Here is a 15,840-nt window from a genome sequence, read left to right on the forward strand (position 1 = left end):
TGTTCACACAGCACCAAACTATGGCTTGGCATTATACCTGAACTAATCTGTTGTGCTGACAGCTGTAGTGGTCCATGTACCAGCAGCAGAAAAGACACAAAAGGTGATTATCTCGCCATGTAAGAAAGATGTATACGGAATTAGCCCTCAAAGGCTCTATTTTAATGCCGTTTGAAGAATGGGTACAGATATCGAACAGCAATTTTAAACTTTGTACCTCATAAACTTCGTTCCACTTTGGGTTGAGATTTTCTTTGATGACTTTGCTTTGGAAAATTTGATTACCCACACGAATGATTCCGTATGGGTCAGACTTCCCTTTAACAATTCCCTTTAGGTAAGTATCTTTTCCCTCAAGATCCTGAGCTTCAATGAAGTGTATCCTTAGTACACCCTGTCAAGATGCAAGAAATAGTTATCCATCATATAGTTTTCAACAATAAAGTATCAACACAAATTCTTTCCACTGCAGGATGACTGACCATTAACTTGACTGGATCAATCCTTATTAGTCCCTGGTCACGGGATTGCTCTGGCATAGTACCGCAAGTCTACATAGTAGATTCTGTTCTAAGGGCATGTATCTATGACTGGATGGCATGTTCTGCCAATTTATGACAGAACAGAAAGCAAATTCATTATTATTTTGGATTATATTTCTTTAAACTTGATTTGGAGCATAGTGTGTGGCATAGCAGTACTCGATTCCAAAGAGTTGTTAAAGCCAGGTTGTTTTTTCTGGGGGGACGCATACCCCTAAATATTTTGTGAATCTAAGTTTGGCCTCATTGAGGGGCAGTATTTCAATATGATTAGGAAAATGAGAGTACCTCTTTTAAAAATTAAGAAAAAAAGCACTGGTTAAAGCTAAGCAAGTACAGACTTGATCAGTCACCTGGTCTGCACCAAGTGTCAAGATTTAAGTATCTGTGAACAGCCTGCTCCTGTTAGTTTCTCTGGTTATCCAGAACATTCCAGAAGTAATTTTGGTCTATTCCCCCCCCCCCCCCACATATGAACTTTTGATATTGCTGCATTTTGTACTGCTTCATCATTTCAGAATTTTACCCAAAATAAGCATTAAGTTATACAAATGGAAAAACCTGAGGTATGGAAATGAAGAGTCATTAAAATACTTTTGTTCAAATATTGTCCATGACAGGGAAGGGCATTCCTAGCTTCACCTTGGAAGGCTAAACCGACCTGAAGTTACTGTCAGCATCCAGATTTTTAGGGTCTTCACAAATAGTGTTTATCAAACTTTCACAAATCAGAATGGTTCTGCAAAGGTTACTCAAATGATACTGAGTTCACACTGTATTCTTTTATAATTTTATGCTAAAATTCTTACCTTTGGTATGGGGAAGCGCAACTGTGCAATCTGTACCTCACTGACGAGAGGAACAGTGATCCTGTTTGGAAGCACCAGGTAATTGGATATGATGTCTGATATTATAGTGTCTGATAAACCGCTATTGGGAAGAAAACGGAAGAGAAGTTATTTTAAGACATCTTGCCTTAGTTGCACTTTTGACACACTATCACTATTTAAACAGTTATTACATTTGCTGAAGCCACAGTTATTTATGCTTCTGTTAACATTGCAGGGTAAGGAATTTCAACTCCGGAGTGTAAATAAATTTCAGGCAAACTGCCAACACAATTTCTCTTCCAACATTTATTCATCTTCTAATTAAAAAGCGACAACCAGATTTATAGAGCGTACAGCAAATATACCTATATATGCAGGCTGCATAAATATTTGTTCAGCCCCCTTTACGCGTTGGTTAAAATTCTGAGCTAGTTCCACGGACTTCTTAAAATTCTTGGATTTTCCCCTTCATCTACATTCAATTTTATAAGAAAGGGTATATATAGAACTGACCCAAATAGCAAGATCATATGACCTGATTGGCTGGAGTCATTTCAGTTAGGACTCCTGGCTTTTTGTTTTGTTGTAATGAAGTCTAGAGGAAATCTATCTATCTATCTATATCTATGTTGAGTAGTAGTAGAACTCCTCCTGCAAATTATCCTTTCACCCTGAACCATCTCCATACGTGAAATTTGACAGACCAAGTGCTATTTGCTTTCAGTGTCTATGCCAGATTTCGGTCAGTCCTTGACCAAGACACTCTGCAAAAGACCCCATCCCTCATCCCAAGACACCCTACTAGGGGTCTATCTCCTCACAACATGAGGTACAAAGGCTCTTGTCAATGGGATCCCTGCTTTGAATTAGTTCTCACAACAACTGCCTTGACATCAGCCCTGCTTCCTTAGGTCAGAGAGTGCTATACATTTGAATTCACTACACTTGCATTATCATCAGTCTTTCCCTAGGTGTACTGTATTAACTCGAGTCTAATACGCCATCGAATCTAATGCGCACCTCAGTTTTCAGAAACTTGAAACCAAAAAAGATATTGCTGGCGAATGCAGATGTGCCATCGAATCTAATGTGCACCTTAATTTTTGCAACCTAATTTGGCCAAAAGAGGTGAGCATTAGATTCAAGTAAATACAGTACATAAGATCCATCCACCACTTAGAGAGCCTACAATGATGCCAAAATGAAAACACTGAAAGTTTCCAGAGTTTACAACGTGGATCCCAAGCACTGTTACCTTCAATGGCCACAAGATGGAAACAGTAGCTCAGAATAAGGGGCAGGAATAAGAGGCTTTGTATAAACATTATTCATTCTTCTCTGGGTTGCCTTAATTATTTACTATAAAATACCGTTGAATAGAAAATAAGGCCCATTACTCCAAGTTATTGTTTCATATATCATATATTGATAAAACTGATGTTAGCTTAAAGTAATCAACATACAAAAGTTAATTACTTTGCTTTTCTAAGGTGTAAAGGTAAACGTAAAGGGACCCCTGAGCATTAGGTCCAGTTGTGGACGACTCTGGGGTTGCGGTGCTCATTTCGCTTTATTGGCCGAGGGAGCCAGTGTACAGCTTCCGGGTCATGTGGCCAGCATGACTAAGCCACTTCTGGCGAACCAGAGCAGCGCACAGAAACGCCGTTTACCTTATTGTTATAGTTAAATAATGCAGCATTAACCCATAGAATGTCATTGTAATGCACACGTCTCTGGTTCCCTCAGTATTTTTCCCCCTTCTCGGTTACTCGCATATATTTCAGGGATTCAGGTTTAGAAAGGTTTTCAAAATCATTAGGTTGGATCCAATTTAACTTAAATCAGTGGAACCTAAATACAATTAAGCCTCATATTGTATACCTTTACCTGGGAGTAAGTCCTACTGAATTCAGCATGGCTTACTTCTAAGTAGATTCTTTTAATTATTATTTATTCCTAGCCTTTCACCCTGAGGTCCCAGGACAAGTTGCAGCAGTGTAAAATGCAATATTATAAGCAGTTTACAACAAATTTCAATCACAATTACAGTGCATCATGAAAATAAACATCTCAAGTGCCCAACGCCAGGGTGAAAAGGTGTGTCTTTGGCAGACGAGGAAAACACAAGTGTGAGCATCTCATATCGGGCCCACAAACAAACTGGCAACCAGTGTAAAGGTAAAGGGACCCCTGACCATTAGGTCCAGTCGTGGCCAACTCTGGGGTTGCGGTGCTCATCTCGCTTTATTGGCCGAGGGAGCTGGCATACAGCTTCCGGGTCATGTGGCCAGCATGACTAAGCGGCTTCTGGCGAACCAGAGCAGCGCACGGAAACGCCGTTTACCTTCCCGCCAGAGCGGTACCTATTTATCTACTTGCACTTTGACGTGCTTTTGAACTGCTAGGTTGGCAGGAGCAGGAACTGAGCAACGGGAGCTCACCCCATTGCGGGGATTCGAACCGCCGACCTTCTGATCAGCAAGTCCTAGGCTCTGTGGTTTAACCCACAGGTGACTGAACTTGGAGCTTTTGAGCATGTGGAAGCCACACAGTAATGAAATGATCCAAACTCAAAGAATGACAGTAATGTAGAACTGGAAGGGACACTGAGGATCATCTAGTCCAACCCCCTGAAATGCAGGAATCTTTTGCCCAATGTTGGGCTCGAACTCATGACCCTAAGAGTCTCATGCTCTGAGACTGAGTTATCCCAGGTCACACAGTTTGCTATGTCAGTGCAAACACCACCAGGGAGGAAGTCAAAGCAGCTTCCACAAGTACATCAGCCTTAAGGTATCAGCACATTCGTGGACATTTGTTAATCTTCTTCTGTAATAATTTTTTGGGAGGCCAGGCAAATGCTAAGGGAAGTCTACGCGTGGCAAATTAGGTACTAATGTAGTACACTACCCACTCTGATAAGAAGCAGAATTTTTCAGAACATCAGTATAAAATACTACAACCAGTCTACAGTACTGCGGCAGGCAGGCAGGCAAACAGTGGAAAAGAGTCAACAGTGGGACATGGCCATGCCTTTTCATCATCCAACTAGTTTATATAGCCATTTTTCAAAGCTATTTTTAAAAAAATATTTATTAAAGTTTGAAAGTTACAGAGAGAAAAAAGAAAAAGAATTAAACATAAAACCATACAATGCAATACGAAGACAAAAATATTACATATACATAACAAAAATAAAACAAAACCAATTAAAAAAAAGAAAAAAGAAACACAACCAATACTTTCAATGTTATTAACTTTCTTTTACTTGTTTCAATGACCTCCTCACACCTCCCTTTTTTTGTATTCCACTTCGATTAATTGTTTCAGCAAATCCTTTCCATCTTCCTCAAATATCTGTCCTATCATTAAACTTAACAAATTCTAACATTATTTTTTCCTTTAATCCAATTAGAATCTATTATACTTAATTCTTTATAACATTTCTGCTAAAGCCATGTAACTTCATTCCAACATCTTTCTAACATTCCTTAATTTTACAATATTTCTGTAGATAATCTTTAAATTTCTTCCAATCTTCTTCCACCAACTCTTCTCCCTGGTCTCATTTCTGCCAATTCCATGAAGTCCATCACCTTCATCTGCCATTCTTCCTGGGTGGGTAGATCTTGTGTCTTCCAGTACTTTGCAATAAGTATTCTTGCTGCTGTTGTAGCATACATAAAGAAAGTTCTATCCTTCTTTGACACCAATTGGCCGACCATGCCCAGGAGAAAGGCCTCTGGTTTCTTCAAAAAAGTATATTTAAATACCTTTTTCATTTCATTGTAAATCATTTCCCAGAAAGTCTTAATCCTTGGGCATGTCCACCAAAGGTGAAAGAATGTGCCTTCGGTCTCTTTACATTTCCAACATTTATTATCAGGCAAATGATAAATTTTTGCAAGCTTGACTGGTGTCATGTACCACCTGTAGATCATTTTCATTATATTCTCTCTTAAGGCATTACATGCCGTTAACTTCATACCTGTGGTCCATAACTGTTCCCAGTCAGCCATCATAATATTATGTCCAACATCTTGTGCCCATTTAATCATAGCTGATTTAACCATTTCATCCTGAGTGTTCCATTTCAGCAGCAAGTTATACATTCTTGACAAGTTCTTACTTTTGGGATCTAATAGCTCTATTTCCAATTTTGATTTTTCCACCTGGAAGCCATTTTTTTTGTCCAGATTACATGCCTCCATTATTATCAATCCCGCACTCTATTTTTTTCGTTTTTCAAAACTCTGTAGTTTTAATCTGTCTCCCTCTTGTTCCAGAATTTCCCAATATTTCGGTCATTTGGCCTCCATATTGAGCTTTTTCTGAGCCTTCGCTTCCATTGGTGACAACCACCTTGGGGTTTTATTTTCGAGCAAGTCCTTATATCTTATCCAGACGTTAAACAGTGCTTTTCTGACAATATGATTTTTAAACGCTTTATGTGCTTTGACCTTATCATACCACATTTTTCAAAACTATTAAGTGTACAGAGAAGCTGAATACCAGATAAGGGAAAGAAAAGAGAATGTGTGAGCCTCATGTGACATTATTAAATGATGGTGAAAACAGTAGATTGAGGCTAAATAGATTGAGTAGATTGGAGGAGCATATTCTCTCTGTGAAAACAACTGATAGGTGTGCAATCCTCGTAATGTTTCATCTAGCCTTGTAGCTAGAGCTCTTCAGAAATTAAGACTTTCATATTTTTACTGTGGTATCAAATAAAACATTTGAGCCCTATTGATATCAGTACAGATCAAATGAACACCACAGTGTTTTAAATTTTATATGAGGAGGGGAGCTAGTTTGCAGCACTGCATTTGGAAGTTTTGCAAACAAAAAACAAAAAAACACTTTACTCAAAGGAACAGAAGCAGAATGCAGCCATACTACCTTAACACTTGGATTCACTGAAATCATACAAAGTCATTAGCTTATTTATATTTTCTCTCTCTACTAGGAAATTACACAGTATTTTATAGCTTTGAGCCAAATTTGAGTCAATTTAAAAAGGCTTTTAACAAGTCAGCCAGCACTTTCATTTTAAAATGTAAAAAAGAAATGAAGAAAATCTTTAAATACAATGGGGGGGGGGACAGAAGCCTTCCAGCTGGGAATAATTGATACAGATATATCTAAAGGTAAAGGTAAAGGTACCCCTGCCCGTACGGGCCAGTCTTGACAGACTCTGGGGTTGTGCGCCCATCTCACTTAAGAGGCCAGGGGCCAGCGCTGTCCGGAGACACTTCCGGGTCACGTGGCCAGCGTGACATCGCTGCTCTGGCCAGAGCCAGAGCCGCACACGGAAACGCCGTTTACCTTCCCGCTGGTAAGCGGTCCCTATTTATCTACTTGCACCCGGAGGTGCTTTCGAACTGCTAGGTTGGCAGGCGCTGGGACCGAGCAGCGGGAGCGCACCCCGCCGCAGGGATTCGAACCGCCGACCTTTCGATCGGCAAGCCCTAGGCGCTGAGGCTTTAACCCACAGCGCCACCTGCGTCCCTACAGATATATCTAAAGATGATTAAAAATCATTTTTGTATGCCATGGCGGCAGCTAGAACCCTGATCGCAAAAAACTGGAAAAAGAGACAATTCCAACCAAAAAAGAGTGGCAAGACAAGTATTTAGTTATGTTGAATTAGCAAGGATGACAGATGCGATCAGGGGCCACAGCAAGCAAAAATTTCAAAAAGATTGGGAAAAATACAATGAATATTTGAAAAAGCAATGCCCACATATTACTGCTTGGAGTTGTTTTAATTAACTTCTGCAAATTGATATATGATTAGAAAAAAGATAATTACAAAGAATTACAAAGAGAGAAAATAAGTAGACAAATGCAAACAGTTACAGATAGGTAACCGTGTTGGTCTGCCATAGTCAAAACAAAATAAAAAAATTCCTTCCAGTAGCACCTTAAAGACCAACTAAGTTAGTTCTTGGTATGAGCTTTCGTGTGCATGCACACTTCTTCAGATACACTGAAACAGAAGTCACCAGACCCTTCTATATAGTGAGAAGGTGGGGAGGGGTATTACTCAGAAGGGTGGTGGGATTGGGTGATTGGCAGATAGCTGTGATGAGCCTGTTGACGACTCTTAATGACTGCAAACAGATTACTAACGTTGATATCAGACGTTGATGGAGGATGAAGGAAGTCAACAAAGAAAATAGATATGAAATTTGGTTACATATATCACTTATTTTGAGATATGTCTTTATTTTAATAACTATTTTCTTTTTCTTCTTTTTCTTTTTGTTAACATTGTTTTTTGTTTTGTGTATTAACATATTTTTATTATAATTTTTTCACTTTTTGATGTTTGTTATACATTTGCATGTCAAGTTTATCTGTCAGAATACAAATTAAAAAATTAAATGTAAAAAAGAAAGCAAAAAAAGATTTTCACAGAGGACAATTACTCTGGATTTGTGGGTATTCAAGGTAGTTAGTCACTTCCTAAAAATGAGTTGATATGAACGATCCCTGTGCGACTGTGAAATAAAGATTTCCAGGGGGCAGAGGGATGGAATCAATATCCAACCAGGGAGTGGGCAGGCTCCCACAAAAGCTAGCTATGCTTTAGTGCAGGGGTAGGCAACCTAAGGCCCTGGGGCCGGATGCGGTCCAATTGCCTTCTCAATCCGGCCCGCGGATGGTCCAGGAATCAGCACATTTTTACATGAGTAGAATGTGTCCTTTTATTTAAAATGCATCTCTGGGTTATTTGTGGGGCACATGAATTCGTTCATTTCCCCCTCCCGCAAATATAGTCCAGCCCACCACATGGTCTGAGGGACGGTGGACCGGTACACAGCTGGAAAAGGTTGCTGACCCCTGCTTTAGTACGAGGATCTGCTGACTCAACAGCACCATACTGCCACAACACAGTGAGTAATTACGCAAACACCTCTGCAGATGCTAGCATATGCTTAGTGCACATCATTAAATGCACAGCAGGACAAACTGGGGCACCAACATGCCCAACCAATGGAAATGGCCACATGACTGCAAGTTATAATTAGCATCTGCGATGAACTTTTGCTGTAAGTTTTTTTTTAGGAAACCTACATTTTGCAACCCCACCCAAATTAATTTTGTCAAGAGGCAAGCAAAAAAAATACAGCAAAAAAAAAGCTGGCATGGTCTCTCTCTCTCTCTCTCAAAAGTACTGTAATATAGCAACCTTAAGAATTTCTTACTGCATTTGGAGACAGCAATAAGAAACAAAGATACTCAGTTATGCCTGAAAGTTTTAGCGAGAGATTCACAAGAAGCTTGTCCCAAATTGAGAGCTCAAGAAAGAGAGAGAAATTAATCAACAGTAAGCATAGGATTTCAGAGTTTACAGTACTGGGTGGAGCTTTACAAGTTAGCCTCAAATATGCACCACCTCAAGTCTGGGACTTCTCTTGACTGCAACAAAAGTAGACTGACTGCATTCTTTCCTTTGAATGGGCAAGCCAAATATACGGTAGCTAGAATGCTAGCAGTTTTTTCCCTGCATAGAAACACCTTGTTTTCTTCCAGATGTTATACTGGTGCAAATTACAAACAATGCTATTCACCAGAAAGCTCACAGCAAAGCAAAGTTAACCTTTGCCACCTATAATTTTGCAACTCTTTCGGCTGGTTTTGGAAGTCAAAACAAACTGTACAAGATGCAGTTCGCAGCTTGTAAAACAGCTAGCTTGGGTCTTTAGGAGCATTTCCAAATCCCCATATGTACTTTCCTTACCCATGTCTGCAAGCCTTTTTGTGCTGTTCCATTTGCAAATTCTTATTTACTAATACTGTCTTTAAAAAAATCATAAAAAACCTACATGCATGCACATTGAAAATGCTAAAAGCCAGAACATTTGTCAATTCTTCTTCTAGAGTTTTCAAGAGATCACTTGCACTGCCCAATCCCAAGGTTTAGATGTAGAATGTGTATCAACTCAACCTATCACATTGACAGTTTCCCAAAAAGTATAGCAGAGACCAGATGGAACACAAACACTTATTACTTTGGAATTATCTTGTGTAATTATGCACACACACACACTAAAACACTTATTAAAAAAAATAGTTTCACATTCAATTTTTGGCTTACTTTAGTCCTGGAATATCCAGAAGATTGGTCAGTCCTGTCCAGTTAATTTCCAAAAGCTGAAGACAGGAAAAAAAACAACAATTTTAAATGTTGCCCAGCACTTAAGAAACAGAACAAAGGGTAATACATTCTGATAGCCGTAAGGATAATAGAATCATGGAATTGTAGAGTTGGACAGGAACACGAAGGTCCTGAAATATTTTCCCCCCAAAGTGGGGCTTGAACCCACAACCCTGCAATTAAGAGTTTCATGCTCTATCGACTGAGCTATCCCAGAGGCTAGATGGCAGGAAGCAATCAGTTTAACACTAACACACAGCCAAAATCTGAAATGAAGGAAAGCATTTGTTTTAGCCCCTTTATGAGTACTGTCCAACATCAGGAAGGATACAAGACCAACTATTTATACCTACAGATTAAGAACATCAGGATGACCCTCAGAATAGTTACTGTATTTTTCCTTCTATAACACGCAGATTTTTTCTCCTAAAAAGGAAGGGGAAATGTCTGTGCGTGTTATTGAGCGAATGTGTGGTCCCTGGAGCCAAATGGCGTGAGGGGAGGCAAAAAAAATCAGGCAAAAATCAAATCGCGCTTCTCGGAGAAGGGAAACCTGAAAAGAGGAAGCGGCTGCTTTCCTGCATTCTGCCTCAGGGTCTTACTGCCCACCCACCTCTGTTTCCTTGCTGTGTTTGCTCAAACGGAACAAAGAGCAGGGAAAGCCCCTCCCCTCCAGGCAAGCAGAGGGGAAAGCAGAGTGTCGTCTCTGTGCTCCGTGCTGCTGAAAACATGCAGGAGGGAGAGAGAGAGAGAGAGAGAGAGAGAGAGAGAGCGCCGAGCTGGCTGGCTTGGGTGGGTAGGTGAGGGAAAACTTTTGCCTTCCTTTCCTCCCTCCCGTTATACCCCTCTCCTGCATTCTTAGCCAGCTGCTTCTCTGCACACCCCTCTCCTGCTCCTTGTCCCTTCTGTGTTTTTCCTTCCCTCCCCACTTAAAATGTGGTTAAAAAGCATGGATCCACATGGATCCTCAGGATCTTTGCATTGGGTCAGCCCAAATTCACCATCAGATCACATAGCATGTCCATGGCTACAGCCTGCCCCCCCAAAATCACGCACCCACTGTTGCCTGGGGCTGCAATGGTGCAAAAATGTGGTTAAAAAGCATGGATCCACATGGATCCTCAGGATCTTTGCATTGGGTCAGCCCAAATTCAGCATCAGATCACAAAGCATGTCCATGGCTACAGCCTGCCCCCCAAAAATCACACACCCACTGTTGCCTGGGGCTGCAATGGTGCAAAAACGTGGTTAAAAAGCATGGATCTACATGGATCCTCAGGATCTTTGCATTGGGTCAGCCCAAATTCATCATCAGATCACATAGCATGTCCATGGCTACAGCCTGCCCCCCCAAAATCACACACCCACTGTTGCCTGGGGCTGCAGTGGTGCAAAAACGTGGTTAAATAGCATGGATCTACATGGATCCTCAGGATCTTTGCATTCGGTCAGCCCAAATTCACCATCAGATCACATAGCATGTCCATGGCTACAGCCTGCCCCCCAAAAATCACGCACCCACTGTTGCCTGGAGCTGCAATGGTGCAAAAACGTGGTTACAAAGCATGGATCCACAGGGATTCTCGGGATTTTTGCATTGGGTCACCCCAAATTCACCATCAGATCACATGTCTGTGGCCACAGCATGAAGCACAAAAATGATACATCCACTGTTTCATTCAGAATGTTTTTTCCCTTGTTTTCCTCCTCTAAAAACGATGTGCGTGTTATGGTCAGGTGCGTGTTATAGAGCGAAAAATACGGTATTTGCATAAAACGTGCTAGGCTGCTATTCTAAAAAGAAATTTACTGTGGAAATCACTACCATTAGAAATCAAGCAGGCCAACTCTTAAAAGTGAAGTGTGTTAAGGAACGTAGCTTAACGGCTGCAAAAATAGTTGCTAAACTTATTGCAAGATTATGTAACATTGCACATTAAGAAATAATGCACATTAGTAACATGTCGGCTCTAGTCTCTCATTATAAAAGAGGGTATCTTATACTGTGACTATGGCCTGTTTGCAGCCCTCCCTAGCCATTGGCTGCACTACTATATCACAGAACAGACTAAAAGTCACGGGGAAAACAGTCAACTCAACGAAGAGCCAAGCTTCTCACACATACACCCACCCCCCCCCACACACACACCTAAGCCTTCCTGGAGAACTTCTGAAATCATTCTTTTAATTGCCATATTTTCCCGTCTATTTTTGCGGTAACAACCAATTGCCAGTCCACCCTCGGCACTATCCGTGTATAAGACGCCCCCTAATTTTTTACTTTATTTTTCAGGAAGAAAACCTAGTCTTATACAGGGAAAAATACAGTATTGATTATACAGAACAATTCATCAGAAAAAGCCTAGAACTTTGGCACGCCTATGAGAGTCCCCCGCCAACCAACCTCCTTGCAGGCAAATGTGTGAAGTGGCTGCCTCAGGCAGCAGACGCCGGAGCAGGCGATGGCAGCCCCCATATCCCAGCCATTTCAGTTTTCCTGAGCTGGTGCCCTGGCAATGCCAATGTGTTGGCATGCTGCTGGCCTGGCCTGGTTGTTCTCCCGGCAAGTCACAGACAGCACTGTTTAGAAAGGCTCCTGACTGTCTGAGCAAGTGGAGAAGCCGCCAGTCCAGGCCACAAAGCTTCAGCAAGCATACTGCTGCACAAGCACTGTGCCACTCCTGCAAAGATGCTGGAAGTGCTGCTGCAGCATTGCAGATGTTGTTGGAGCAGGCAGCAAGCGAGGTGTTAAGAATACAGAGGTGTGTTCCACAAGGGGAAATGCGCCAACCTTGTAGCTGCCAAACTTTTCCTGCCTTCAGCTGCCCGCCTGCCCATCCCACCCCTTCTGCCCTGAGCAGCGTGGTTTTGGATTTGACAGTCCTTCAGCCATATGTGTTTGCTTGTAAATCATGACTGGGAATAATTGCTCAAATCTGCTTCTCTTTTTTGTGGTTTAGTCGTCCGTCCGTCCCCCCCCCCCCCCCCGCCCTTGGCTCCGCATCTAATAGAATTCTTCGTTACTAGCTCACTGCGAAAGATCACATAGTACTGCCAAAGGACTGCTAGCGAAACGTGGCACTAGCAGGTAAAAAGGATGCCTCAAACTTGCCAAGTGTACCAGTCTGAAATTAAACTTTAAACACAGTTGTGGAGATGGTAGGGAGTTTACTTAGAAATCACTCATCTTTGTGCCTTTGTTTTAATCTCCCTCTACAGAACTGCATCACTCTTCCGCAAGGCTGTCAGTTTTGGGTTGTTGTTTTTTTGTTTGTTTGTTTTGTTTTGCTAAATGACATTACTCTCTTGCTACAAAGCACCTCTGGCATATGTATAATAATAACAATAACTATAATAATAATAATAATATCATTGTTTATTTTCCACCCATCTGGCTGGGTTTCCCCAGCCACTCTGGGAGGCTTCCAACAAAAGATTAAAAATACATTCAAACATCAGTAATTAAAAACTTCCCTAAACAGGGCTGCCTTCAGACACATGCCTACACACACACGTGTGTGTGTGTGTGTGCGCGCACATACACACATATACATATACATGCACGTATACACACACACACACTCATTTAGTATATTGAAACTTCCACGATAGATGAATCTATTAGAAACAGAAGGTCTCGAACACCCGCAGACCAAGAGATTAGACACAGAAGTTTCAAAAAAAGTATTACTTTCAAGTTCTTGGGGTTTTTAAAGTGTATTTGTGTCATCCGCTTTAAAAATGTGTTATGTGGTCCCAAGAATGAAGGTAAATGATGCAGCAACTTTGTTGAAGCCAAGCAAGTCTGCATCAATGCTTTGATCAGGACCACCTGGGAGCCCTATGGATGCTGCCTTGAGTCTCACGGAAGAACTGCAGCATTTAAATGTAATATGCATCAAGCTCTGGCACTGAGGAGACTCCTTGCTGTTCCACTGGTTTTTGTTCAGAAGCACTGCACAGCACACCGTGGCCTCTTTAGTATTTTACAGAAGATGCACACAGACATTTTAACAGATTTCTCAAATATAATATACCCAGGCTTGGGAACAGCTAAAATACAGGAGGCATAATCAATAAAAGACATCCAAGAGTTCTAGATTAGATTAATATTGCTTCAAGAGGAAAAACAAAGGTCTACTCCTATAAAAAATAAAAATCTACTCAGGTCAAAATGTCCAAAGCTTCATAGATAAAGCTACCTGACAGAAAAGAGCATGGATTTTTTTCCCCTCTGAAAAAAACAACAAAAAATAAAGACTCATAGGGCAGAAGAACCAGTTCAGTGACCCTTTAAAATCATCTTCAAGCAGGTATTTCCAAGAACAAGGCAGAGTTACTGTGCCCCTTTTAATTAGTATGTGTAACATTTTTATATATTTTTTTTGGCCGGGGACTGGATTGAGAGAAGCTGTGAGGTGAGGGGAGACCATCACAGAAAACTTTTTGGGAAGAAAATGGTGTAACAGGGCTTATACTCTCTAAATATACACCCTGAAGGCTATATGCATAGCAAATTCAATGCCCCCCCCCCAATATATGGTTTTGAAGTGGCGGGCAAAAGATACAGATGTTTCCAACTCTTCCCAAGTGTTTACAGGTTTCTCTTTTCCTATACAGGAATGGTGCTTTTAGCCATCACTAGCGCACAGGAAAGTTTTTATCCTTGCCAGATTATGCAACATTTTCCAAGCGTGTGCAGCTTCTTATGACAATGGTCTCTCTCTCTCTTACATACACACACCTGCCCATATACAGAAAGATGTAAAGGGATTTAGTATAGCCTTTACCTTGCCTTTCTAGTTTTCTATGCAGAGATTATATTTTTGAAGTAGGAGCACTCCGGTCCCTCCCCCCTGCAAGCTTAAGACGTTTTCACTTTCAATAAAGGGTTGACATTTTTAGCTAGACTCATTCCTATTCACTTCAAACATTAATGAAATACAGTAAGCCCTCAACTTCTGTGAACTGCCCTGAGATCGTATGATGAAGGGAGGTATATAAATCTAATATAAGTAACAATAATAAAAACTTAGGTGCATTTAACTTGAACGTATTCAGCTTTATGGGTTTGGCAAAAAAGGGGGGACAGAAAGGAGCTGTGCATCTGGGAAAATGACATCAGCAATCTCATCCACCATTAAACCTAATGTGCATCATCTCTATTCAATTTTGGCTTTAGGTGCGACCTGTAGGACATAACCCCTGCATAAGTTGCAGGCTTACTGCATGAAAAAGAGGGTGGAAAAGTGTGGGGCCCAGTCTGCCTCACAACAGTGGCACAAACACTCCAGCAGACAGCAAGCCAAGCCCATTCAACCACTAGAACCAGCCTCCGACAGGAAAGAGGAGAATTTGAAGTTTGCAGAAAGCAGGCTCTATTAACTAATATGGACACAGGCTTTCTATTTTCTCCTTAAGCTGCCACAGGACTTTCCCTTTCAAACCTTTAATCATAAGGGGGGGGGGGAAAGCTATCAGAGGAAATTTCCAAATTCTTCTCATGCTTGTTCTGTCATTTAAAAGTCTTCACAATTAGCTGAACATATATCCTCTCGATAAACATGTAACGATTACGTTTGCCATCTTCTCTTACTCAAAGAAGATGACTAATTTTTGCAGCCAGTACAAAGTGGGGGCTGTCTGACAAAAATCTCTGTATGGCTCAGAAGGCTTGAGCAAACTCATTAGATAAGTATGTTCAGATTTATTAATTTAGGCCATGTTCCCATATATAGTCATCAAGGCCGGCAACAGATACTGTCTGCAGAGTATGCTGAATTACTGCCAGTTGTTAGTTTGGACTGGAAAATATGAGAAGAAAAAATCCGCGACAAGTTGCCAAATAATTCCTCTGTGCTTCTCCTTACGAAAATACTGAAGGAGAAGCTTTTCTTGGCAACAACCTCTCTCAAGTTTTTTAGATGGCAAAATGACAGTAGTAAAATTTTGATCCAACACAAAAAGTTGTTTCAGATTGTCACACAGTGTTTTGTGTTGGGGGGGGGGAGAGAAGGAGAGACAGCATCATAAAACTAATCCCCCTTAAATTCTACATTTTTAAACAATGTAGTCTAATTTATTGCAAACTATAAAACTAGGGGTCCACAAAATACTAGCTGGGCTTACTAGGCTGGCCTCTATTTCTTCTTTTTTACAAACTCCCACCAACACACAAATACAGAGTTATTTGGCATGTGCAGAAGGCTTGGGGGAGGGCAGCAATTTCTCTCATTCATGCGGGGTGAGGAGAATGAAAGAAACATCTGGAAACAAGCAGACAGCACTACTCCATCTAGTA

At 41.1% G+C, this 15,840-nt stretch overlaps 1 protein-coding gene and 2 long non-coding RNA genes across 6 annotated transcripts in view; 2 read left to right on the forward strand and 1 right to left on the reverse strand.

Annotated features, from left to right (window-relative positions):
• The window catches only part of LOC307199355, a 255,630-nt gene that overhangs the window by 144,037 nt on the left and 95,753 nt on the right, over positions 1-15,840 (forward strand). The window lies entirely within an intron of this gene.
• Positions 1-15,840, reverse strand: part of ESYT2 (extended synaptotagmin 2) — a 72,823-nt gene that overhangs the window by 27,816 nt on the left and 29,167 nt on the right. For all 4 annotated transcript variants that reach the window (XM_079996457.1, XM_079996456.1, XM_079996459.1 and 1 more), the window contains exons 7-9: positions 9,480-9,535; positions 1,352-1,472; positions 218-394 (exon numbers count right to left, since the gene is read on the reverse strand). In XM_079996457.1, the coding sequence (XP_079852583.1) occupies positions 218-394; positions 1,352-1,472; positions 9,480-9,535 (354 nt within the window). The remainder of the gene's footprint in view (positions 1-217; positions 395-1,351; positions 1,473-9,479; positions 9,536-15,840) is intronic.
• LOC307199340 lies at positions 10,298-11,314 on the forward strand. The gene is made up of 3 exons (XR_013831900.1): positions 10,298-10,558; positions 10,727-10,866; positions 11,035-11,314. It is a non-coding gene; the product is annotated as an uncharacterized lncRNA (long non-coding RNA).

The sequence above is a fragment of the Podarcis cretensis genome (genome assembly GCF_951804945.1).
Source record: "Podarcis cretensis genome assembly, chromosome: 12".
Classification (NCBI taxonomy): Eukaryota; Metazoa; Chordata; class Lepidosauria; order Squamata; family Lacertidae; genus Podarcis; species Podarcis cretensis.